Below are 26,439 nucleotides of genomic sequence, written 5' to 3'. Positions count from 1 at the left end.
TCACCTCAGCCTCCCAAAGGCGCGGGATTACAGGCTGAGCCACTGAGCCCGGCTGTCTTCCGTTTTTAAACCTGATTTGATATAGCCCAAAAGAAAGGTAGTATAAGCAATGAGAGGGAAATAACACTTCCTCACAAATCTAGTGGCACTGCCACATATCTGGCACTGAAATCACGTGTTTCAAGTTATTGTTACTTAATTTTTCTTTTGTACACATGTTAAGGTGTGAACTTGATCCAGGAGGAGGATCATTTCCAAGTGGTTCCACAAGAATTTGTTTCCATTTTTACCTACAGTTTTCCTTTTAACCCGATTGGACTTTTTCAGGATCCCTACCCTTCACTTTCTTATCACTCCCACATCCTGCTCCGCTCTCTTACAGTGATTCCCATTCCAGTTGTTTGTTACATTTTTAAGTCTACTTTTCCTTGGTGGGTTCTGGGTTTTTTTTATTATCAGTAATATACACTTTGTAGCATATAAGGTATTAGTATTACCTAATAATTCAAAGATTTCAAGTATATTAAAATCAAATTTTATAAAAATGTCAACTTACAACTTAAACTAATGCCACATTCCAGAATTAAAAAGTCTGTCAGATAAACATACCAACACTCATGCCTCTGTAATTTCATTTCATTAAGTATTCTTTAAATGTTCAACTTCCATTATCTACCCATAAAATGCCCTAATCTGTAAACTTACCTATTTAACGGTCTTTTGTCCTCCCAACTGTATGAAAGTAAATAAACAACTTACCAAGATTTCCCTGTTGCCATCTCTTATTATTCTGCTCTCCCCTGTGACTATTACTAAAATTGAATGAACTTTTGTACTGTTTTGTACTAGACTCACAAGTATTTCAGCAAGACTTGCAAATGGAGACAGGAAGACACCTGGCCAGCTGAGAATAATTCTCTTCAAATGCACAGGAGGAGGGACAGGGTGGCCAGCAACCATACTCTAGCCCATGTAACCACACATTCCTGGATACAAGCGACCAAAGGCAGTATTAAGAGAGAGGATGCTAGTTTTTATGAATAACCAGGCCTATACCTAACTCGTACACAGAAACTGTGGAATGGGCAAATATACTATCCTAAACCCAAGAAGCACAGAAAGTTGTTTGCAGAGAGTGAGGAAATCAACATGCAAGAAAAAGCAGCAATCAGGCAGAGAGATTCCTGATGAATTTCCAACTCCACCCTTCCTAAAAATCAGCTGCATTTCTTTTCTCTTTTTCCCCCCCCGAGCTGGAGTCATACTCTGCTGCCCTGGCTGGAGTGCAGTGGCATGTTCACTGCTACCACAGCCCTGACCTGCTGGGTTCAAGCAATCCTTTCGCCTCAGTCTTCCAAGTAGCTGGAACCACAGGCAAACGTCACCATACCTGGCTAACTTTTTTTATTTTATTGTACAGATGAGGTCTCGCTAAGTTGCCCAGGCTGGTCTCAAACCTCTCGACTCAGTCAGTCATCTTGCCTCGGCCTCCCAAAGTGCTGGGATTACAGATGAGAGCTACCGTGCCCAGCCAACTGCATTTCTACTTTGAGCTTCTAGAGGCAATCCTATAGCCTAAAAATAAATTTCACTTTTTTGCTCAGGCAAACTAAAGTTAGTTCCTGTTAGTCAAAGGGACTTGACTAAAACAACAGTATCTTGGCTTTCCAAACATATGTTTATCTATATATACACATATGTCTCTATGTGTACACATATGTCTGTGTGTATGCATATATACATATACGATTTCATATATTTCACCCAAAAAGAACCTAAGGAATAAGCCAAATGCAAGAAGAGACTGACTTGAAATGACTCAATAACATAGGAAGGTGAATACGTTATGACCAAAAAAACTAAACTAACTCAGTTTTTGTTTTTTTGGGTTTTTTTAAATTTATTGTAGAGATGAGGTCTCGCCAAGTTGCCCAGGCAGGTCTCGAACGCGGCAATCCACTCACCTCAGCCTCCCAAAGACCCGGGATTACAGGCTGAGCCACCGAACGCAGCCTAACTCAGTTTTGATGCAGCAAAACTGAAGGACCAGGCTGTGACAAGAGGAGCATTACCATTTCCTTGTTTCAGAAGAATACAAAGTGCAGCCTTTTTATAAGGTGGTACCATGATTACAGACCTGTGATCCTTCTTCTATTATATTTGGGGTATGCTAATTTCTATATTTTTTTCTAGCTTTTATAATGTCTTTTTAAAGAAGCTGAGTAATTTTGGAGTTGTATAGAAAAATCATTTTCAAAATTACAGAAAGTCCCTTGATGTTAAATTATTGGGTCATTTTTATTCACGTTTGGATAAATTCATAATTTAAGATGCCATGCTATTTAATAAATAAATACTGATCATACCAATTTCAATCCTTTCTCTGTTAACTTGTTCAGTTGGTTATTTCAACCTTCAAAGTAGTTACAAAAAGCTGTATTCAAGTTCTGCCACTACCACTTACTAGCTGTACATAAACTGGTTACACTCTTTCCTTATCTGTAAACTGGAACCAAAAATATCCACCTACAAGGTTATGGTAAAAATTTCATTAGACCACATATATAAATTCTTCTGTACAATTTCTGGCACATACAATGATATCATATGTGTTATCTATCTTTTCTACCTTTTGAAGGTCCATTATTGTAAAATGTTCCATTCCCAGTACCTACCTGGGTCTTCCATTTTCAATCTCATACAGGCCATTCTGGCTCTTTCTCTCAACATGCCCATCCTTTTCGTTAAACTTAGGAGAAAAGTTACTTTCACTGTAATGAAAATACCAATGCAAAGTAAGAAAAACTACTCAAAACTACCAACAGCTTAATAATGCAAGTGAATATGTTATCCATAAGCAGTATTCCTGAAACAGTAGGTTTTTAAAGGGTTAGTTTTCATTTACAAATCCATCTTATTTCCTCAAAATAATTTCTAAAGGAAAAAAACATTTTAACCAAAACACCTTGCAATACAAGGATGTGTATCACCATTAGACTTATGGAATGCTCTGGGAAGGACAACCAGCAGAAGAACCAGAGCTCTTCCTGCATGCTATGTTATTATTAGCAAGAAGAAATTGTGTGTGGGTACCTTATAGGGCAATTAATATCCCCACGTAGTTCCAGAAATAAGATGTCTTCTGATATTTTGTTGGTTTTTGTTTTTGTTTTGCTTTGTTTTGAGTCAGGGTCTCACTCTGTCTACCAGGTTGGAGTGCAGTGGTACAATCATGGCTCACCAACAGCCTTGACCTCAGGCTCAGAAGATCCTTCCATCTCAGTCTCCCAAATTGCTGGAACTACAGGCAAGTATCACCACATCCAGCTAATTTTTTAATTTTTTATAGAGATGAGGTCTTGCTATGTTGCCCAGACTAGTCTCGAACTCCTGGGCTCAAGCAATCCTCCTGCCTCCCAAAGTGCTAGAATGACAGGCATGAATCACCACATTCAGCCCCCTCTGATATACTGATGCTTCTACTACCTTGAAGTAATTTAAATTTCTTCAAATGTAAACTGATTAGTACTTTCATCAAAGTAAACCCATGAAAAAATAAATTCACCGCACAAACTACATAATAAGTATGATGTAGATTAAAAATAGACATAAATGCTGAAACTTGATCTGTTTACATAGCTATATAAATATAAAATTCTGCTAACAAGCACCTGCACACTTAAAAAATGTGCCTCAACATAAATATTTTTTAAAAAGTTATAACTAAACTACTTTCTGCACTATTATAAAATCCCTGCCATAACTGAGTTGACAGTGGATAGAGTTGTATAGCACCAGACAGTTCATAGGCTGTTCTGAGATAGGTTTCACCTTTTTTTTTGCTTTGATTCCAGTAAGTAAGCACAAAAATATTTGTAGTATGTTTTGGAAATAATTTTCAATTTGAATGATTCATGGCCTGGTGCAATGGCTCACGCCTATAATCCCAATACTTTAAAAGGCAAAGGCAAGAGGATTACCTGAACCCAGAAGTTCAAAACCAGCCTGTGCAACATGGAGAGACCTCATCTCTACAATAAATCAAAATAATTAGCCAAGTGTGGTGGCGTGAGCCCATGGTTCCAGCTACTTGGAAGGCTGATGCAGAAACATCACCTGAGCCCAGCAGGTCAAGGCTCTGGTGGCTGTGACTGTGCCATCGCACTACAGCCTGGGCGACAGAGTGAGACTCTGACAAAAAAAAAAAGATTCATTCTCAAGACTTCTGACCAATCTGTCATCTAACACGCAAATACAAAGAATTAAATGATAAAAAACATGAAGTTATAAAATCAGAGTTGCAATGCTCTTGAGACTCTAGAAATTCGCCATTTAAGAAAAAGTATGAGGGCCAGACACAGTAACTCACATCTGTAATCCCAGCACTGTGGAAGGCCAAGAGAGAAGAATTGCTTGAGGCTAGGAGTTCAAGACCAGCCTGGGCAACACAGCAAAACCTAATCTGTTTAAAAAAAAAAAAATACCTGGGCATGGTGGCACACACTTGTAGTTCCAGCTACATGGGAGGCTGTGACAAAAGGATCGCCAGAGCCCAGGAGATCAAGACTGTAATGAACTGTGATCATGCCACTGCCCTCTAGCCTGGGTAACAGAGTGAGACCCCAACTCAAATAAATAAATAATTGAGCCAGGTATAATGACTACTCTGGAGACTGAGGCAGGAGAATCACAAGCTCAGGAGTTCGAGGCTACAGAGTGCCATGATTACACCTGTGAATAGCACTGCACTCCAGTCTGGATGACAAAGCAAGAAGACATATCTTTAAATAAATAAATAAGATTTTTAAAAAACAAGAAAATATACTGAATCTTCCTCTATTTATACTATATAGCACTCCTGTCAACATCAATTTGAACTGTGCATAATGTGTATGTATAATGTATAAATATGAACATCCTCTAAAATGGAGGAAATGGAGATCATTTAAAGCTATGAATTTCTCCAATTAACTGTCATGATTTATTAATAATCCAAGTACTGTCGCAATGTTACAAACATGTTGCAAACTATGGGTCAAAATCAAATCACAGTAATAAGTCCATGGTGAAGTTTAACTACTTAATGAACTAACATGAATCTATCAAATCAGTAAACTTCCTTACTTAACTGAATAAATAATTCTTTGAGAGGACTACCATTTACAAGAAACTTACCATGAAATCAAACCAGTAAAACTGTTCTAAAGCTAGGGTGGCAGCTTTAACAGAGTAGTTAAGAGAAGGAATTCTGAAGTCAGAGTGAGTTCAAGTCTAAACTATATCAACTTAGCTCTGTGACTACAGGCAAAGGGCAAACTCTTCCATTGTGTTGCTTTTTCCTACAGAGATAACAACCATGTCTGCTCTCCAGAAAGCTTATCAGAATAAAATAAAGTAATGCTTATAAAAAGCATGACTATAGTGCCTCACTCACAGCACCTAAAAACCTCTACTGCTCTTACTAGAAGGTACACGAAGGGAGGGAGACACGAGGAGATGTGGGTCAGTCATGGGTGAACAAGTTCTAAGCGCTAGTGTAGGTGTGGTGACAATGGTTAATAATACTGTGTTGCATACTTGAAACTTGCTAGGAGGAGCTCTCAAATATTCTCACCACATACACAAAAGGTAAGGTAAGAGATATGTTAGTAGGCTTGATTGTGGTCAACACTTTACAGTGTATACATATATCAAAATACCATGCTGTACACCTTAAATAGATATAGTTTTTTGTCAATCACACATCAATGAAGCTAGACAAAAATAAAAGAAACAAAACACCAAATGTTAATCAATGCAGCACTTCTATGAATTTAGTGAGAGTCTCGTTCTCTCACTCTTTTCTTTAATAAGCCTTTTTCTATTTTTTCACATAAATTTTTTTTTTTTTTCTGAGTTGGAGTCTCACTCTGTCGCCCAGGCTGGAGTGCAGTGGCATACTCACAGCCACCGCAGCCTCATTGGCTAGGCTCAGGCAATCCTTCCACCCTCAGCCTTCCAAGTAGCTGGAACTACAGGCATGTGTCACCACGTCCAGCTAATTTTTCTTGATTTATTGTAGAGATGAGGTCTCGCCAAGTTGCCCAGGCTGATCTCAAACCCGTGGGCTTAGGCTAGCAGTCCTCTTACCTTGGTCTCCCAAAGTGCTGGGATTATAGATGTGAACCACCACTGTCTAATTTTTTTGTGTGCCAAGGCCTCACTCTGTCAACCAATGCTGGAATGCAGTGGCGTGATCATGGCTCACTGCAGCCTAGACCTCCTGGGTTCAAGTGATCCTTTGCCCCAGTCTCTTGAGTAGCTGGGAATACAGGCATGCAATACCACATCTGGATAATTTTTTTATTTTTATTTTTTTAGAAATGAAGTCTTGCTATGTTGCCCAGGCCGATCTCGAATTCCTGGGCTCAAGCAATCCTCCTACGTTGGCCTCCCAAAGTGTTGGGACTATAGGCATGAGCCACTGCACCCAGCCTACACTGGTCTAATTTTATCGTCATCCTGTTCTTAGTAACCTGGAAAACTTTCTGAAAAACATTTTCACAAATCTAACTATGCTGGAAACTAACCACAAAAGATGTTCTATTGATAGCCCATACAGAGCACATGAAAACAGATACCAGCAGCTGTTATTTCATAATAAATAGCAGTTTTATCAAATCAACACAGATAAACCTATTTGGAAGGATCCTCATAAAGTCCACAAAATAAGATGAAACATGAACTGTTTAGTTTTGGCAAAAATTCAAGCAAATGTGGAAACTGAGTTACAACAGAGTTGAGCAGAGATAAAAAAATGATTTTTCAGGTGTCAAAAAGATAACTCACAAATATAACCATGAAGCTTTCCACCCAGCTAACCCAGCTTATCTGCTCACCTGATCTGAGGATCTGCCCACTGGGGTCCAGCCAGGACAGAGACTGCAGTGTACTCCACAGGGTTATAATCTCGCCACTCTACGAGCCAGCCTACCTTCTCATTGGGAACCTGGCTCCGTTCCACTTTGGAACCTGGGTAAGGAGATGTCCGAGCCTTGTTGTGGGAATTCTCTTTGGAGCCATTAGAACCAGACATGCTGTTGGTATCAAGATGAAACCAGCTGGATGAAAATGAGCTACTGAAGGGAGAAAGGAAAAACGTGTTACATAAATACCAAAAATATATTAATTAAAGAACTTCATTCAAAGACTCAAAAACATATTTTTCAACCTCAAAAACTTTTAAAAATCAGAAAATCCAAATTTGATGCAAATTAGTATAAAGGTTCCTCATCTGTGAGAGGTTTTCAAATATGAACTTTTTTAAAAATATAGCTAAATCTTATTAACTGGAGCCTACTCACTGGATTTATTTTAGTTGAGAAAAAAGAACACAAGCTTAGTTTTGTGTTACCTGTTGTGGAAGTGGAAATTTGTTATGAAAATTCAACGATTTTGTGTAAAATGTAAAAGAAAACTAAGTCTATATGAAGGAGTACTTTTTTAAAAAACTATCTACAGTCTAATATACATGTGTAAGACTATGGCAAAAATAATACAAAAGAAGAACAAGAAAACGGATATTCACTGTTGAAAACTCTTATGCTGAATATGAAGTCATATAGCAATATTTGAGAGTAGACTGTGGATAAATATATCAATTGCCAACTTTAGAGCAAAATTTAAATAAAACAAAGACACAAGAAATAATTGGATAGCATATGCAAAAGAAAAAAAAAGAAACCTTCACCCTAACCTCACAGCACATACAAACATTTTTTGTGTTTCCTCTTGCCTAAAAAGTCAAATAGCTTCTCTTTATTCTTGAAATAAAAACACAAATTCCTGCTGGCCCTAAACTAGAGCATCTAGGGTGGGAAAGGAGAGTCTGAGCACGTGCTAAGACGATGACAGCTCCTTTTCCTGCTCCCACAGGTGATTTGCCATTCCTGACACCAATGGCTGACAGAGCTAATGTCAACGTAACCAGGTGGTGGAAGAAGCCAACACCACATGCTCCTGATGTCCTGCAGTGAGGACACGGCACTCACTCCTGAAGTGTGACTGCCAAGAATACATGACCTGAATCTGGACTTGAGGACAGACAGAACAGAGCCAGGTTGAGGGACATCTTACAGAATAAAGGTCTGGACCCTCTAACCTGGCAAGGCCATGAAAGATAAAGATACAGGACTCTTCCAGAAAGACAAAGACTAGAGACACATGACAGCCAAATGCAGTTAATCGTGGGGAGCGAATGAGCGCTGTCCAAACAGTAGGCCTTGAGCAAGACAAGGCCCCAAGTGAAGGCGAGGTCTCACTTGGCTGCTTTGCATCCTGCCAAAGAGCAAGGGATGCAGCTTGCTACACGGAATGGCATCTCAGATGCCCACACATCCAGGTGCACATAGTACAGATAAAGCCTTAGTTATAACAAGATAACCGTGGAACAGCTTGCCATTTAGGTAGCAACAAAATTCCATTATAGCTCCCTCACAGATCTTGAATCCCTTCCAACTACCTTTGTGCTTGATTATAAAATAAACGTGCTAGAGCCGGGCTCGGTAGCTCAGCCTGTAATCACGCGCCTTTGGGAGGCTGAGGTGAGTGGATTGCCTGAGCCCGCGGGTTCGAGACCCGCCTGGGCAGCGAGACCTCATCTCTACAATAAATCAAAAAATCAGCCGGGCGTGGTCGCGCATGCCTGTAATTCCGGCTACTCGGAAGGCTGAGGCGGAAGGATCGCCGGAGCCCAGCAGGTCGAGGCTGCGGTGGCCGGGAGCGGTCACTGCACTCCAGTCTGGGCGACAGAGTGAGACTCCAACTCAAAAATAAATAAATAAATAAATAAATAAATAAAGCTCTTGAAGGTGGTAATTATTCATAGTTTCAAAGATAAATACTCAAACCCAGTTCTAAAGCTCATTAAACGTGGGGAGGTGGTAATATGCTTAGGAGCAGATACCTACAGTCCTCTCTTTAGCATAATAAAACACTGCTTTTCTAGACTTTCACATTAAAGCACTTCTCTATCTGGTCACAATTACAGCTAGAACAAAAGGCTACAAGATCTGACAAAATAAATAAATAAATAAAAAATAAAATAAAATAAACATGCTGAACTAGTTCGGAGCCACTTCTCCTCCATCAGAGGAAAGTGTCCACCTGGCCCCAGCTTTTCTTTATGTTTTTGTGTCTTTCTTAATCTCTTGCCACTCTCTCTCAGGACACTCAAGGCAGTCGCGCAGGCCATGGCAGTTAATAATCCTGGATTGGCTCCTGAACCATAGAGGAAAAAAAAGACACCACAGGATTGGTGGTACAGTTTGAACAGAATTGTATAAATAATTTTAAAAGGTGATTTTTTTTGTTAAAGTATCTATTAACTCCCAACAAAGAAAAGCCCAAGACCACTCTAAAATTCACATGTAATCTCAAGGGGCCCCAAATAGCCAAAACAATCTAGAAAAGGAAAAACAAAGTTCAAAGTCTCACTCTTTCTACCTTCAAAACTTACTACCCAGCTCTGGTAATACTGGCATAAAGACACACACAGACACTAATGGAAGGAATAAAAAGCCCAGAAACATACCCTTACAGCAATTTTCGACAAAAGTCACAATAATTTTTGACAAGATGCCAAGACCACTCAACAGGAAAAACACAGTCTTTTCAACAAATGGTGCTGGGAAAATCAGAAATACATACACAGTACGACACTGGATCTTTGCCTTATACCATAAACAAATATTAACCAAAAATGGATCAAAGACCTAAACATAAGACCTAAAACAATGAAACTCTTAGAGAACACATATGGGCAAAACGTTATGACACTGGATTTGGCAATGATTTTCTAGACAAGACATCAAAAGCCCAAGAAACAAAAAATAGACTACATCAAGATTAAAAACTTCTGTATATCAAAGGACAAAATCAACAGAGTGAAAAAGCAAACCATGGAACAGGAGAAAATACCTGATCTGATAAGGGGTTGGTTAATATCCAGAATATATAAAGAACTCCTACAACTCAACAACAACCCATTTTAAGAAATGGATAAAGGACTTGCACATACATTTCTCTAAAGATACACAAAGGACCAGTAAGGACATGAAAAGATGCTATCACTAATCATTAGAAAATGCACGTGAAACCACAATGAGGTATCACCTCACGCTACTAAAAAAAAAAAAAGTAAAGAAAGAAAGGAAAAAAGACAAAAAAGTAGTACTGGCAAGGATGTAGAGAAATTTGCTTGCTATTAAAAATGATATAGGCCGGGCTCAGTGGCTCAGCCTGTAATCCCAGCACTTTGGGAGGCTGGAGTAAGTGGATTGCCTGAGTCTGCAGGTTCGAGACTCACCGAGGCAACTTGGCGAGACCTCGTCTCCACAATAAATCAAAAATAAGCCAGGTGTGGTAGCGCACACCTGTAGTTCCGGCTACTTGGAAGGCTGAGGCAGAAGGATTGCTGGAGCCCAGCAGGTTGAGGCTGCAGTGGCCAGGAGTATGCCACTGCATTCCAGTCTGGGCGACAGAGTGAGACTCCAACTCAAAGAAAAAAAAAAGATATAATAAGCCAGGCATGGTGGTTCACACTTGTAATCCCAGAACTTTGGGAGGTGAAGGCAAGTGAATTGCCTGAGCCCAGGAGTTCGAGACCAGCATGGGCAACTTGGTGAGATCTCATCTCACCAAGTTAGTTGGGCATGGTGGTGCGTACCTGTAGTCCCAGCTACTTAGGAGGCTGAGGTGGAAGGATCACCTAAGTCCAGCAGGTTGAGGCTGCAGAAGCCATCATCATGCCACTGCACTCTAGCGTGGGCAACAGAGTGAGACCAGACTCAAAAAAAAAAGATATATTGAACATCAATGTTTGAGGTAAAAAAAATTTTTAATTTTTTAAAAATAAATTTAAAATGACATCAAGCAATTTGTCAGTATTTTCATGATACTCTTCAAAAAGAAAAGCAGCAAAAAAGTGTGTACAATGTTCCCATTATTATAAAGCAGTGACATAAAAAATAAATAAGTATATACTAAATGTATGTAATGTATTAGTTTCCTATTGTGACCATAACAAATTACGACAAACTCAGAGGCTGAACACAATACAGATGTATCACCTCATATCTCTGCAGGTCAGAAGTCTAACAAGGGTCTCACTGGGCTAACACCACCGTGTCAGCAGGCTGCCTTCCTTTCTGGAGGTGCTGGAGAAAAATCCATTCCTATTCCTTCCCAGGGCACCCCATTTCAGGGCTCATGGCCCCCTTCACCATCTTCAAAGCCGACATCGCATCTCTGACCGTTTTTTAGCAGTCATATCTTTTCCTGACCATAGTCAGGTCACTTTTTAAGTACTCATTTAAATCGGGTATACCTGAATAATCTAGGATGCTCTCCCATTTCAAAGTCCCCAACTTTTTTTTCTAGAGTGGGGTCTCACTCTGCTACCCAGGCCGTAGTGCACTGGCATGATCATGACTCACTGCAGCCTCAACTTTCTGTGCTCAGGTAATCCTTCTGCCTCAGCCTCCTGGTAGGTAGAACTACGGGCATGCACCACCATGTCTGACTAATGATTTGATTTTTTGGTTTTTGTTGTGTTTGGGTTGTTTTGTTTTGTTTTGTTTGTAGAGACGAGGTTTCACCATATGCTGCCCAGTCTGGTCCCAAACTCCAGGTTCAAGGGATCCTCCTATCTCGACCTCCCAAAGTGCGGGGATTGCAGACATGAGTTACCATCCCTGGCCTCAAAGTCCTTAGCCTTAATCACATCTGCAAAGTCTCTTTTGCTATGTAAGGCAACATATTCACAGGTTCCAGGGATTCAGATGTGGGCATGTTTGAGAGGTCATTATTCTGCCTGCCACAAACGTCCGCGGGATTTATTATATGAGATGGGGGAAAAGCAAAAGGATCGATATTGTTAGGTCTTCACAGGGTTAGATAGTAAGGCGAGGTCCTGATGTGGGCAGAGGAAGAAGGGGAAGAGGAGAGAATGGGAGGAAGGAAAACAAGAGGGAAAAGGAAGGAAGGGGAAAGGGAAGAGAGGAAGGAAAGGGGGTAGACATGAGGAGAAGGAAAGGGAAAGGGGAAGAGGAAGAAGGGGGAGGGAGGAGAAAAGGAGAACAAGGGAAGGGGTTGGGAGAAGGGATAAGACAGGAAACAAGAAAAAGAAAGGAGAAAAGTCAGCAAAAAAGAAAACTACCCAAACATACCGATAAAGTATGCAGTAATCAAATGTATGCAATTATGGCAAGTTATATTATTACATTCCCAACTTAACATTCTTAACCTCCTCCCAGGGTTGCCTTCCACCCCTCCTCTTGCCCCCTAAAATGTACACAGTGTACATCCTGTGTCCAGCACTACAGCACCACATCCTGTGTCCAGCACTACAGCACCACAAAGAGCAGATCCCCTGTCCTGAAGGAGGTCAACGGCATGTGCACAGCTATAGGATGACAGATACACGTGTCCAAACCCATAGAGCACAACACCGAGAGTGAGCCCTACGGTCAGCTGCAGGACTCTAGGTCCGTTTCCCTGGAGGTTCAGTTGTAACAACTGGACAGCTCTGTGGGAGATGCTGATAATAGGGAGGCAACGCATGTGGGGGGTGAGACATATGGGAAATCTCTTATCTTCAGCTCAATTTTGCTATGAACCTAAAAACCATTCTAAAAAATCAAGTCTCTGTTCAAAAATCCTCAGAGCTACAAATCCAGACCTCCCTCCCTTCCTCAACCCCAGGCAACCACCAATTTTTCTACTGTTGTCATAGGTTTGCCTTCAAGAACATCATGTTTAGCCGGGCTCAGTGGCTCAGCCTGTAATCCCGCGTCTTTGGGAGGCTGAGGTGAGTGGATTGCCTGAGCTCGTGGGTTCGAGACCCGCCTGGGCAGCGAGACCTCATCTCTACAATAAATCAAAAAATCAGGTGGGCGTGGTAGCGCATGCCTGTAATTCCGGCTACTCGGAATGCTGAGACGGAAGGATCGCCGGAGCCCAGCAGGTCGAGGCTGCGGTGGCCGGGAGCGGCCACTGCACTCCAGTCTGGGCGACAGAGTGAGACTCCAACTCAAAAAAAAAAAAAAAAAAGAATATCATGTTTTTGGAACAGTACAGCCTTTTCAGATTGGCTTCTTTCACTTAAAAACATGCATTCAGGCTGGGCACAATGACTCATGCCTATCTCAGCACTTTGGGAAGCCAAGGTGAGAGAACTACCTGAGCCTACAGGTTCGAGATCAGCCTGGGTAACTTGGAGAGATCTCATCTCTACAATAATTCAAAAAGTTAGCACATGCCTGTAGTTCCAGCTACTTGGAAGACTGAGGCAGAAGGATCCACCCAAGCCCAGCAGGTTGACACTACGGTGGCCGTGAGCGTGCCACTGCACTCCAGCCTGGGCAACAGAGTGAGACTCCAACTCAAAAAAAAAAATGCATTCAGATTCTTCCATGTCTTCTCACGGCTTGATAACTCACTTCTTTTTAGCACTAAATGTTCCACTGTCTGCAGGTACCCAAGTGTATCTACCTACTGAATATCTTGGCTACTTCCAAGTTTTGGAAATCATGAATAAAACTGCTAAAAAAGTCTGTGTGCAGATTTCTGTGGGCCTAAGTTGTCAATAAATTTAGGTAAACACCAAGGACTGTCATTACTGGATCATGTGATAAAAAAGTATATTTAATTTTACAAGAAACTGCCAAACTGTCCTTTCTTCTTTGATTTTTAAATGGTTTAATTATTTTCTATTCTTGTGTATCTACAGCATTATGTGCTATTCAAGCTGTTCTTTTTCATCACATTTAAAGACTTTGAAACAACTATTTCATTTTACACTCACTTTGCATCTGCATCTGCAAAGTACAGTCAAACACCCCCAAATCAGGGAAAGCCTGACTAATAAAGAAGCTGATGCCCACACAAGGACTGAATAATAGTGTAAGGTGAGAGAATATCTGACTTCTAACTAACTTTATTAAAAGTGGTAGGCTCATTCATTCTTTTCATACTTACCTCCACTGCCAGAATTTTAGAAATCTAAATAACAAATACTCTCAAAGGGTGGTCTTCATTCCCCTTAAAGCTGTATTCAATAAAAATGGATAAGAAACACATGTATTTGCCAAAATTAGCAAACATTTCAGGTATGTGTGTTTTACAAAAGAAAATTTTTATTTTACTTTTTATTTTTTTGAGTTGGGGGTCTCACTCTGTCGCCCAGGCCGGAGTGCAGTGGCATGCTCACTGATACAGCAGCCTCGACCAGCTGAGCTTGAGCGATCCTTCCACCTCAGTCTTCCAAGTACCTGGAACTACAGGTACGTGCCACCATGCCTGGCTAATCTTTTGATTTAGTAGAGATGAAGGCTCACCAAGTTGCCCAGGCTGATCTCGAACCCGTGGGCTCAGGCAATCTTCTTACTCCAGCCTACCAAAGTGCTGGGATTATAGGCGTGAGCCACTGCACCCAGCCTACAAAAGCAAATTTTTTTTTTTTTTTTGAGTTGGAGTCTCACTCTGTCACCCAGACTGGAGTGCAGTGGCCGCTTCCGGCCACCGCAGCCTTCCGGCCACCGCAGCCTCGACCTGCTGGGCTCCGGCGATCCTTCCGCCTCAGCCTTCCCAGTAGCCGGAATTACAGGCATGCGCTACCACGCCCAGCTGATTTTTTGATTTATTGTAGAGATAAGGTCTCGCTGCCCAGGCGGGTCTCAAACCCGCGGGCTCAGGCAATCCACTCACCTCAGCCTCCCAAAGGCGCAGGATTACAGGCTGAGCCACCGAGCCCAGCTACAAAAGCAAATTTTTAACATATGGACCCCTAGTCTCTAACTGAATTCTATTCCAAAATGAGAGATGTTTCATGGTTTGGAAGTAGGGCAAGAAAAAGTCAAGGCCATTAACTAAATGTCCAACAAGACACACTGATCTCATCCCACTCTATTCCAATCAAGAATTAAAGATGCGGTTCAAGTAATTTGAGGTCCTTTGTTCTCGGACTTAGAAATTAAAGGTATATGGAATTCCACAAATCTGCTGCACACTAGACAGAAGAAACTTATACACCTGATTGCTTACTTTCCTGAAACAAATTTAATTTTGCAAGAAAAAAATAGCAAAAATTCCTATTATGCATCTTATCACATAAAATGCTAAGGTTGCTTCTATATCTGCTGTTTAAATGTGACACACTGAAGATATCAGAACAAGATTACTTACATGCATATACAGCCTAGACTTTTTATTGTATTACTAAATAAAGGTAAGAAATAAATTTGGCCTACCAAATAAGAATCAAGTAGCTGATAACGTTTATTTTACTAAGCAAAAACTAATGCTAAAGACTGACAAACTTAAAGAAACGCAATTGGTCATGGTGCTCTGAAATAAATGTCACAGTCATAGCTAAACAGACACAGAGACTGCTATGCACTATGTTCGGTAATGTATTAACTCACTTGAGCCTTACACTGCATTTAGGCACCATTACCATTATCCTTCTTTTTTTTTTTTTTTTTTTTTTGAGTTGGAGTCTCACTCTGTCACCCAGACTGGAGTGCAGTGGCACGCTCCCAGCCACCGCAGCCTCGACCTGATGGGCTCCGGCAATCCTTCTGCCTCAGCCTTCCAAGTAGCTGGAACTACAGGCACGCGCTACCACGTCCAGCTAATTTTTGATTTATTGTAGAGATGAGGTCTCACCAAGTTGCCCAGGTGGGTCTTGAACCCATGGCCTCAGGCAATCCACTCACCTCAGCCTCCCAAAGCGCGGGATTACAGGCTGAGCCACCGAGCCCGGCTCTCTGTTCTTTTTAAGGCAGGATTTACTGAGAGGACAGAAAAGCTCCCACAGTGGGAGGGGATCCAAAAGGTTAGCCTTCACCTCTTTTCCAGAAACTAGGTATTTGAAACTTGCTGGTCAAATCACAAAAACTAACTGCAAAACTATCAATTTCTGATTTTCCCAAATTATTAAAAAGTAATAAAGATTTTTTTTCTCTTTTTTGAGTAGGAGTCTCACTCTGTCGCCCAGGCTAGAGTGCAGTGCCACACTCATAGCCACCACAGCCCCAACCTGCTGGTCCCAGGTGATCCTTCTGCTTCAGCCTTCCAAGTAGCTGGAACTACAGGAGCGCACCACCACACCCAGCTAATTTTTGGATTTGTTGTAGAAACGAGGTCTCCCCAAGTTGCCCAGGCTGGTGTGGAACCCCTGGGCTCAGGCAATCCTCTCACCTCCGCCTCACAAAGTACTGAAATTACAGGTGTGTTAGCCATCATGCCTGGCTTAAAAACTGGTAAAATTCTTTTTTTTTTTTTTGAGTTGGAGTCTCACTCTGTCACCCAGACTGGAGTGCAGTGTCCGCTCCTGGCCACCGCAGCCTCGACCTGCTGGGCTCCAGCGATCCTTCCGCCTCAGCCTTCAAGTAGCTGGAACTACAGGTGCACACAGCCACGCCCAGGTAATTTTTTATTTTTATTGTAGAGATGAGGTCTCGCCAAGTTGCCCAGGCGGGTCTCAAACCTGCAGGCTCAGGCAATCCACTCACCTCAGCCTCCCAAAGCGCAGGATAACAGGCTGAGCCACCAAGCCCGGCTTAAAATTCTTAATGACACATTTCTTTTGTCTATCCCAGGATGCTTTGAAGTATTAGATACCAGGAACTTAACACGTATTAATTGACTTAACTTTGCTTTTTTCTTTCAAGCCAGTACCCAGTCTCTGGTTCTGGATACACCTTCCTCGCCTAGGGTTCCCAGAGTCATAAAAAGATGAAGAATAATTACCAAGCAGAGCAGTTAGCATCTTCCAAAAACACCATGAGTGACTTCCAGAGAGCACATATGTGAATTCCTTCCCTCCCCAAATCACACTGAAAGATAAAGATGCATAAAAACCACAGCAGAAGAAATAGGATGCCACCAGTGAATGAAAGCATTTAACAAATTTAAGGAAGATGGAAAGTAGATGGAATACTGGCCTAACCAGAGTGGGGGGGGGGAGAGAAAAAAATGGAATCTATGAAAAATTTGTGTATTTATTCTACATGTTTAAACTTCAGTCGCCTTCAAAGTACCACCCGTTTAATGCAATACATTTATCGAGATGCCTTTATCATTGCTCCAAACAGTTTTTGAACTCATCAATTTGGATGCCTTCTGGAGCTTCTGCCGTTTTTTTGTTTCACCTCTTTCACATGAGGAGGAATAGGGGGATGGGGCACGGGGTCATGCCATTTATTGGTCAAGTGTGTTGTCATGGGAGAAGTACCAGTTACCTGTTTGCCACAGCCTGGGACTTTTCAGCATTGCAGCCTCTCTCAATGACACTAGCTGGTACACTGATGCCAATGGGTTCCTAGAACACTCAGCTAGTGGGCAAGCCTGTACTACAAGGCACCAGCTGTCCAAAAAGTAATTCCGGGTTTTTTTGGGTCCCCCTCATAGAACAAACTAAATTTAAGAATATGGGCCGGGCACAGTGACTTAACAACTTGATGATTCACACTGAGGAGTTAAAGTTACTCAGGAGAGAAGCTGCTCCACCACTACTGCAAAGCCTGGGGCAAAAGGGATACGCCCAGCCTGTCCACCTGGTACTCACTCAGGCCTGCAACCCAAACCTCCCAGCCTAGGACACTTGGCGCAAAGGGACAGCAGCCAATTAGCCCTCCCATGTAGAAAAACAAGGCCTGCCGGACTTGGTGGCTCAGCCTGTAATCCCGCGCCTTTGGGAGGCTGAGGTGAGTGGATTGCCTGAGCCCGCAGGTTCGAGACCCGCCTGGGCAGCGAGACCTCATCTCTACAGTAAATCAAAAAATCAGCCTGGCGTGGTAGCGCATGCCTGTAATTCCGGCTACTTGGAAAGGCTGAGGTGGAATGATCGCTGGAGCCCAGCAGGTCGAGGCTGCGGTGGCCAGGAGCGGCCACTGCACTCCAGTCTGGGCGACAGAGTGAGACTCCAACTCAAAAAAAAAAAAGAGAAAAAGAAAAACAAGGCCTATTACTTACAGGAATCAAAATATAAATAACCAGTGTCCATCAGATGTGCGAGAGTAAAGTAAAAGAAGGAAAAAGAACCAAAAGGGAACAGAACAATTGACCAAACAGTAGACATATTAATTCAGGAAACAGATAATTTTTATTCTAATTATCTTTGTAGATTCAAAAACAAATACTTTGTAGATATTTTGTAGATATTGATATTTTTCAATATCTACAAAATAAAAATAAGAAAAGACTGCTGCATCTAGGACACTGTGCTTACTGACTCAGGATAAAAACTGAAGGAGGAAAGAACAAGAGACAGTGTGATGAGACACCATAAATGTATCCGGAGTCGACAAGTCAAAAAAACAAACAAAAAAACCCGAGTTAGATAAATATAACATCTACTCTGGAAGGTAGAGCTGGAAAGGGATAAGAATGGCGATTTTACGTTTCATTTTACATCATTTATACTGTTCAGATTTTAACTCTGTGCGTGTGTTAAATTTTAATTTAATGTAATAGTGTTTCAAGTGTTAACCAGAAAAAAAATGGCACAAGGCACACCACCCCAAACAAGTGCCATTTACACTCTCGGGTGACAATTACGGTGACCTACGGAGGAGGGCAAATGTCAAAATCAGAGGTCAGGAGGGGCCCCTACCACCAGTTTTCCTGGAGAAGCAAATAAGCCACTTTGGGGCCTTCTTGAAGCCTTGCCGTGCGGCCACCCAAATCCGGGACGCAAGCACGGCCCGCGGGTCCCACGCCAGGTCCCGGGGAAAGAGCCAGCCCAGGAGGAGGGAATACCTGCACGCCGGGATGCGGCGGCGGCCCGCGGGCCTGACGGTCACCGAGGCCAAGGCCACAGACAGAGACACCGCGGCGAGAGCCCGTCCCAGGAAGCGTCCGGCCATCAGCGCCCCGCGGGCGGCTTTGCGGAGCTGGGTCGCTCCCCGCCGGGGCGTCTGCCTCCGCCCGCCCCACGGCTCGGCCCCGGGTACCTGGCGGGCACTAGGGCCGCGCGGCCTTCCTGCTCCGGAAAGGGAGTAGCCACGGCTGCCTATAAACAGACACAGACCAGGAACCCTCCCAAAACGACAGTCCACCACGGCCCGGGCACGACCAGGAGACCAAAGCCGGCCTGTGACGCCGACAACGTTCCCGGCTGCCGGGAAACCGCGACTCCGGCCCCGCGACGTCCTCGATGCGTGACGACGCTGTACGGGCGTGCCGCAAAGCAAAGGCTGTGCTGGCGTCGTAACGCCCGCCTGCGACCTCCTGGTCTGCGCCGGCGTACTAGAGGGGAGGAGGAGAAAGTCCAGAAAGGCCAAACGGAAACGTGCAAGAGACAGGGAACAGGCGGGTAGGGAAGGAGGAAAGGAAGGGAGGAGGTGCGGAGAAGTGTGTTGCCTTGGTTTTTCTGGTCGGGAAAGGATTACATAACTGCGCACCTCTTAGTCGCTTTTCGAATGATCAGTGGTTACAGGGAGAAGAGGTAGCCAAAAGACTTCATCCACATATCTTTTTTAAAGATTTTTTTTTTTTAGTATACATACGTACATATATAGAGATATAGTTGTTTTTTTTTAAGACTGATCTCGAACTCCAGGGTTCAAGCGATCCTCCCGCCTCGGCCTCCCAAAGTGCTGAGGATTACAGGTGCTAGCCACCACCTTGCCCGGCCTGGATCCACGTATCTTGAGGCTTTGGGGTGTCTGTTTTACCAAGTTGTTTGCTGCCAGTGCTAGATTTCACAGAGCTTTTCCAAGGGTGTGGCCCTTGGCAACCCTTGGAGGAGTAAAGCCGGAATATAGCCCCGAGCAGAAATAGAGGGCCACGCCCTCCACACTCTGGATAATAAACTCCAAAGGCAAGTATTAGCCAAACTGCCCAAATTGTCCAAAGCAGTTTGCAATCAGGCTTTTATATTCATTCGCTTATTAATGTGTCAAATATTTGACCTTTACATACATAATCAACTGTCTCCCTGGTGCAGCCGTTCACATACAGATATTGTAAAACTTGGATCATCTTAAAAGCCAGATGAAGCAAATGTTAATAACCTTCGTTCTGCATACTGCAGAACTCTTTTTTTTTTTTTTTGAGTTGAGTCTCACTGTTGCCCAGGCTGGAGTGCAGTGGCACGCTCACAGCCACCACATCCTCGACCTGCTGGGCTCAGTTGATCCTTCCTCCTCAGCCTCCCAAGTAGCTGAAACTATAGGTGTGTGCCACCACACCGGTCTCACCAAGTTGCCCAGGCTGATCTTGAACCCCTGAACTCAGGCAATCCTCTCACCTCAGCCTCCCAAAGTGCTGGGATTGTGGCAGGATGCGGCAAATGCTCAAATATATTTCTTGTATGATTGAGTGAATAAACACAGAAACTTGTAGGGGGTTCAGGATCAGCAGTTGACCTCATGGCAATACTAGCCCAGGGCAGGAAAGGAGTTGATAGCAGTTAAAGGTATTTCCTTTTGAAAGGCAAGTTGCAACTTTAGAGACCCGCCAGGGCGCCAGGCAGGTTTTGTTTAAGAAAGGCCAAATGGCCCAGAGACTGGCTATTTCATGGAAATGGAAAAGAGTCTTATCTAAAACCCCCCTTCTGAAGTTGACGGTTTACAAGCCTGCAGTTCCTGGAAACCATTTGTTCTTTAAAAAAATCTGTTTTTGCTGAGTACAACCTTGTAAGATTCCAAAAGAAATATGTAATCACTCAACGCGACCACCCTCCCTTACCTAAACGAGGGTATAAGACCCCACGTCTCCTGTTCTGGGGTGCTCGAGCTTGATTTGGATGCATGAGATTCTCGGCCCGCTGTGCTACCCAGCGTAATAAAGTGCCACTTCTATAATAGTCTCGGTGTCATGATCTCTCTATTTTTCCTGCTACAGGATTACAGGCATGAGCCACCGCACCCAGCCAACTGCAGAACTCTTGACACATAATGGCTGTCCAGACCTCTGCACTGTCGACCTAAAAGGAAAAGGATGAGGCTCAACATGTAAGCAGATTACTTAAGCCAAGTAAAGACAGGTTCCCTGAAGTCTCAGACCCAAAGGACTTTGGAAGTGAACATCCTTTGGCCTTTGTTATAAGCAGAATATTTTTTTTTTTTTTTTTGAGTTGGAGTGTCAGTCGCCCAGACTGGAGTGCAGTGACCGCTTCCAGCCACCGCAGCCTCGACTTGCTGGGCTCCGGTGATCCTTCCGCCTCAGCCTTCCGAGTAGCCGGAATTACAGGTTACTGTAGAGATGAGGTTTTTGATTTTTTGATTTATTGTAGAGATTTTTTGATTTATTGTAGAGATGAGGTCTCGCTGCCCAGGCGGGTCTCGAACCCGCGGCTCAGGCAATCCACTCACCTCAGCCTCCCAAAGGCGCAGGATTACAGGCTGAGCCACCGAGCCGGGCTATAAACAGATTTTTAAAGGCAAAAAGGGGGATGGGCTGACAATGTTGTTTGTCAAGAATTCTCATTGGCTTTGTTGACACTGATAGGTGATTGACTGTGCTTTGTTAAGTAGGTTTATAGTGTCCAGTGCAGCATCTCGGGTTAATTTATAGCTGTTATGACAGTAGCAAGCAGCTGGAAGGGATGAGTACATAACTCAAAGGCGAGAGTAGGATGCTATTCCTGTCTTTTTTGGGTTTTGTTTTGTTTTTGAGTTGATGTCTCGCTGTCACCAAGCTGGAGTGCAGTGACACGTTCACAGCCACCATAGATCTGCTAGTCTCAGAGATCCTTCCGCCTTAGCCTTCCAAGTAGCTGGAACTACAGGCGTGTGCCACCATGCTGGCTAATTTTTTTTATTTATTCATTTATTGCAGGGACGAGGTCTCTCCAAGTTGCCCAGGCTGGTCTCAAACCCCTGGGCTCAGGCAATCCTCTCACCTCCATCTCCCAAAGTGCTGGGATTACAGGCATGAGCCACCATGCCTGGCTACTGTCTCATTTTAAATATCTGTCTGGGCCTGTTAATTTTAAAGTGACATAGGAGGGGAGACCCCAAAGTTGGGGTCCAGCCTGAGAGGTCAAGTGAGGTCTTAGCTTTGCACAGGAAAGAATTAGATTGAACTACCAAAGTGAAAGCAAGTTTATTAAAAGAAGAGAAAGAAGGCTCCTCTGTAGGCAGAACAACCCTGGAGCATTGCTGGGGTCTCAGTTGGAAAATGAAAGCAAGCCGATTGAAATGCCAGAGGGCAGCTACTCCCTAGGCAGTGGAAATGCTGGTTTGGGATTTGTTGGTTATTGGTGAACAAAGGATTGAACACAGCACCAGACTCAGGATAGCAAGGCAGAGTTGTACGCAAGAAAAGCAGAACAGAGTTTTAAGGCAAGCTAATATCTCCTAAGAACCAAGAGGTGAAGGCAATTCAGAGAGTAAGACGCACCCCCTACATCCCGTTTACTCTTTAGTTTGGTTTTATAGTTTATTTTCTTTGTCTTAGTCTCCGGTCTCAGTTGGTTAGTTCCCTCTGGGACGTGTTTTTCCTGATTATGGTTAAGTCATAAATCCTTCATGTGACCTTTAACATGAGCTAACGTTTAGATATTATTAATGCTACCTTGTTAAGGTTATAAGTGCCTTTAAACAATTTTTAAGCTACCCATCTTCTATCTTTTCATGATTTGTTACTCATACATGCAGTGAACTCTAGTCTACAAGAGTAAACTAACAATTAATGTAAAATGTAAGTCTGAAACTAAAAATGTTAAAGGAAGCCCGGCACGGTAGCTCACGCCTGTAATCCCAGCACCTTGGGAGGCGAAGGCAAGAGGATTGCCTGAGCTCACAGGTTTGAGGCCAGCCTGAGCAACATGGCAAAACCTTGTCTACCATAAATCAAAATATCAGCTGGGCATGGTGGCACGCGCCTGTAAGCATGCCACTGCACTTTAGCCTGGGCAACAGAGTGAGACTACGACTCAAAGAAATAAATAATAAATAAATAAATAAATCATGAACTGGGTGCAGTGGCTCAAGCCTGTAATCCCAGCACTTTGGGAGGCCAAGGCGAGAGGATTGCCTGAGCCTAGGGGTTCGAGACCAGCCTGGGCAACTACAATAAAAAAAAAATGAACCGGACATCGTAGCATGCGCTTGTCGTTCCAGCTGCTTGAAAGGTTGAGGCAGAAGGATTGCCTGAGCCCAGTAGATCGATACTGGGGTGGCCATGAGGGTACCACTGCCCTCCAGCCTGGGCAACGGAGTGAGACGCAAACTCAAAAAAAAAATGACTGAATAAATATCATAAAGGAAAGAAGTTTACATTTTTTGGATTTTAGGGAGTTTCAAAAGAATCCGACAAGATTGCCCCTTACCTTTGTTCGTACATGTTTCTTTAAAGATATATAGCTTCTTCAGGCCTTTTGGTCAATGGGTGGTTTAATATGACTGGTTGTCCTCTCTCAAACATGAGCAGTGATTAACCAGCTAAGATTGGCCTCCCTAACAGGTTACATCAAGGAAAGGGGGAACCACATGCAGTGTAGACAGAAAAGAAAAAAAAATGTGCTCTTGAGTCCTAGCAGCTTTTGCATTCGGCCCAGCTCATCCTGAAGGAAGATTTCTAAAATGAGTAAATAACTAAGTGTCAGCTGGCTTCCCGGGCCTGGCCCTCTCCCTCCTTGTTCCCTGCTCACATCTACTGACTCCCTAACAGAACAGCAACACATCACTGGAGTTTTATTTTCATATCTCTTGATTGAATGCTAAGCATGGGATGGAATATGTATGGATTTTCAGGAAGGGTGGGGATTTCAAAGAACTGGGGTCTACCCAGTTTTTACTATAAATGGGCAGTGCTCAAGGTCACAGCACTGGAGGGTGTGTTAATTAGCATATAATGCGTGGCAAGTCTGGGTGGCAGGCAAATTAATTGCCATCTTGATTCTAGCTGGCTGTAACCATTTTTCTTGTTTGTTTTGAGTCAAGGTCTCACTCTGTCACCTAGGCTGGAATGCTGTGGAAGGATCATTGCTCACCATGGCCTTGACCTTCTCAGCTCAGGAGGTCCTGCCTCTGCCTCTAAGTAGCTGGGACTACAGGTGATGTACACCACCATGCCCACCTAACTTTTGTTATGTTTTACTTTTTTTTTTGTAGAGACAAGGTCTTGCTATGCTGTCTCGGCTGGCCATGAATTCCTGGGCTCAAGCTATCCTCCCACCTCAGCCTCCAAAAGTGCTGGGATTACAGGCATGAGCTACCACGCCCAGCTGTCTAGCCCAGGTGTCTAACTGGTTCTTAACCACATCCTCTTTTTTTTCAGGGGGGGGGGGGGGGGGAGTGTTTAGAAAACTAGGCTATTCACCTGTTTATACAAACTGTCTTAGCCACCTGTCCTGAGAAATTCGCTTTGTTGTTTATTTTAGGAAACTAGTCCTGTTTAATTCCTATGTCAAAAGGACTCGCCTTCCTCAGATAAAAAGTTCTTTTCTTTTCTCAGCACTATGAGACTTGACAGACCATATGCTAGCATAGCTTCCAGCAGCTTGAGGACTTGTTCCTAGGATAACCCCAGACTTTGTTAAAAATGCTTGCCTGAAAAAGCTCAATGCCAGGAGAATGTACTGTTTGTTCCTGGCAAAACCTGGCGGTAGGCAGATAAGCCCCTGAACCCCCTCTTAGAGCAGTTATTTTAGAAATCTTGCAGTTTGTAATTTGGTAACCCCAAATCAAACTGGGCTGGTGCGTGAGTTTCTTCATCTATTCTAAAGATGTCACCCAGAAGTCCAGCAGGGAGTCACCAATGGCAGCCAGTTGGTGAAGAATCCGTCCTTTGGGACAGTATAGAAGCAGTTTTATAATCAAAGCCAAGTTATTCATTCAGATTTCTATACAGTGTTTACAGTTACATTGATTAAGAGTGAGGAATGCGTTATCTTTAGGTTTGCTTGGTCACCTGCATCCCATGTCTCATTACTGGGAATATGCATATCCTTCAGAGACCAGCCTTGCAGAGGCTGCTCCCAGAGGGAGGAGGGGAGAAAGAAGCCAGGTATAGGGGGAAACAGTCTATGTTGGAAGATACCTCATACAATTATAAGTGCTTTCTCTGCGCTTTGAGATGTAAGTCTACCAACCAACACTGTTTCCTCAAAGAACTAAAAGCTGGGCCTGACACTGTGGCTCACACCTGTAATACCAACATTTTGGGAGACTGAGGTGAGAAGGTTGCCTGAGCCCAAGGGTTCGAGACCAGCCTGGGTAACTTGACGAGAGGTCTTCTCTACAGTAAATCAAAAAATTATTTGGGCATGGTGGCACATGCCTGTAGTTTCAGCTACTTGGAAGGCTGAGATGGAAGGATTGCCTGAGCCCAGCAGGTCGAGGCTGCAGTGGCTGTGAGCATGTTAGGTTGGTGAGCTGTGTCAGCACAGTGAGTGTGCAAAGAATTGCACAGAAGGTAGATTAGAAAAATCGTTTATTTAGAAAGTAGATTAGGAAAGTGTGTATTCACATCTCAAGGGAGAGAAGGGCCCAGACACTAAGAAAAGTGTGGCCCCACAGGTTCAGGGCTGGAGACTTATAAGGCTTTCCTTCAGAGGGGCAGACAAGCATTCCTGGGTGGATAACAGACAGAGATGTTCCCTGTTGATGGTCTATTTCCTCATATCTCCGAAGACCAGATAGACAGGGGTGGTTGACCATGGGTGGGCAATCACATAGACAAGAAGGTCTGGGCCAGTAGCTGGAAGACAAGTTCTTGGGACAAGGATGAGATGCTAATCTTATCATCTCATGATAAGATTGAAGCTCATCTGCAGGCCAGAACACTGGTTATTCTTCTATTTAATGATTATTGCGTCCGTGCAGTATTGACCTGACCAGATCTATTCAGGGTGACCAGAGAAACTCCATGTTGGGCTTTGTCTTTTCAGAGCATACCACTGCACTCCAGCCTGAGTGACAAAGTGAGATTCTGACTCAAAAAGAAAAAGAACAAAGAAAAGAACTGAGGGACATCTCTTTGAAATGTACACATTCAGCTGGGCACGGTGGCTCATGCCTGTAATCCCAGCACTTTGGGAGGCAGGGGAGAGAGGATTGCCTGAGCCCAGGGTTTGGAGTCCAGCCAGGGCAACGTGGTGAGATTGAGTCTCTACAATAAATAAATAAATAAATAAATAAATAACTTGGCGTGGTTGGTGTTAAACCCAGAATTCAAATCCGAGAGAGAGAGAGACCACAAAGAGCCAGTTCCGATGCAAACACACGAGGGTCTTTATTCAGGCTCGAGTCTGGGCTCACGTATGAAGCCGGTGGGCTTCAGGGACGAGAGCCTCAATCCAGTATGTCAAGCAGTTTTTATGCACAATTACAGAGGGAGGGGAAAGAACTTTAAACTTGATTTTACATGATTGGGTAATTTCTCCTAATGGCTACGGGAACACTTGGTATTCGTAGGTGCCTTTCGTGTAACCTGACTGCCCGTGAT

General features: G+C 43.4%; 1 protein-coding gene across 2 annotated transcripts in view; it reads right to left on the bottom strand.

The window, feature by feature from the left end:
• Positions 1–19,007, bottom strand: part of NUDT9 (nudix hydrolase 9) — a 37,757-nt gene extending 18,750 nt beyond the window's left edge. Inside the window, exons 1-3 of one of the 2 annotated variants that reach the window (XM_008070593.2) lie at positions 18,802–19,007; positions 6,879–7,118; positions 2,676–2,771 (exon numbers count right to left, since the gene is read on the bottom strand). In XM_008070593.2, the coding sequence (XP_008068784.1) occupies positions 2,676–2,771; positions 6,879–7,118; positions 18,802–18,908 (443 nt within the window). In that variant the 5' untranslated portion in view covers positions 18,909–19,007. The remainder of the gene's footprint in view (positions 1–2,675; positions 2,772–6,878; positions 7,119–18,801) is intronic. The other variant, XM_021718828.1, reaches the window with a different exon arrangement.
• Between the last annotated feature and the right edge of the window lie 7,432 nt (positions 19,008–26,439).

Source organism: Carlito syrichta, unplaced genomic scaffold (assembly GCF_000164805.1).
Source record: "Carlito syrichta isolate Samal-C Ts95f unplaced genomic scaffold, Tarsius_syrichta-2.0.1 Scaffold313819, whole genome shotgun sequence".
In the NCBI taxonomy this organism is placed as follows: Eukaryota; Metazoa; Chordata; class Mammalia; order Primates; family Tarsiidae; genus Carlito; species Carlito syrichta.
This window is presented reverse-complemented; position numbering and strand designations above follow the sequence as displayed.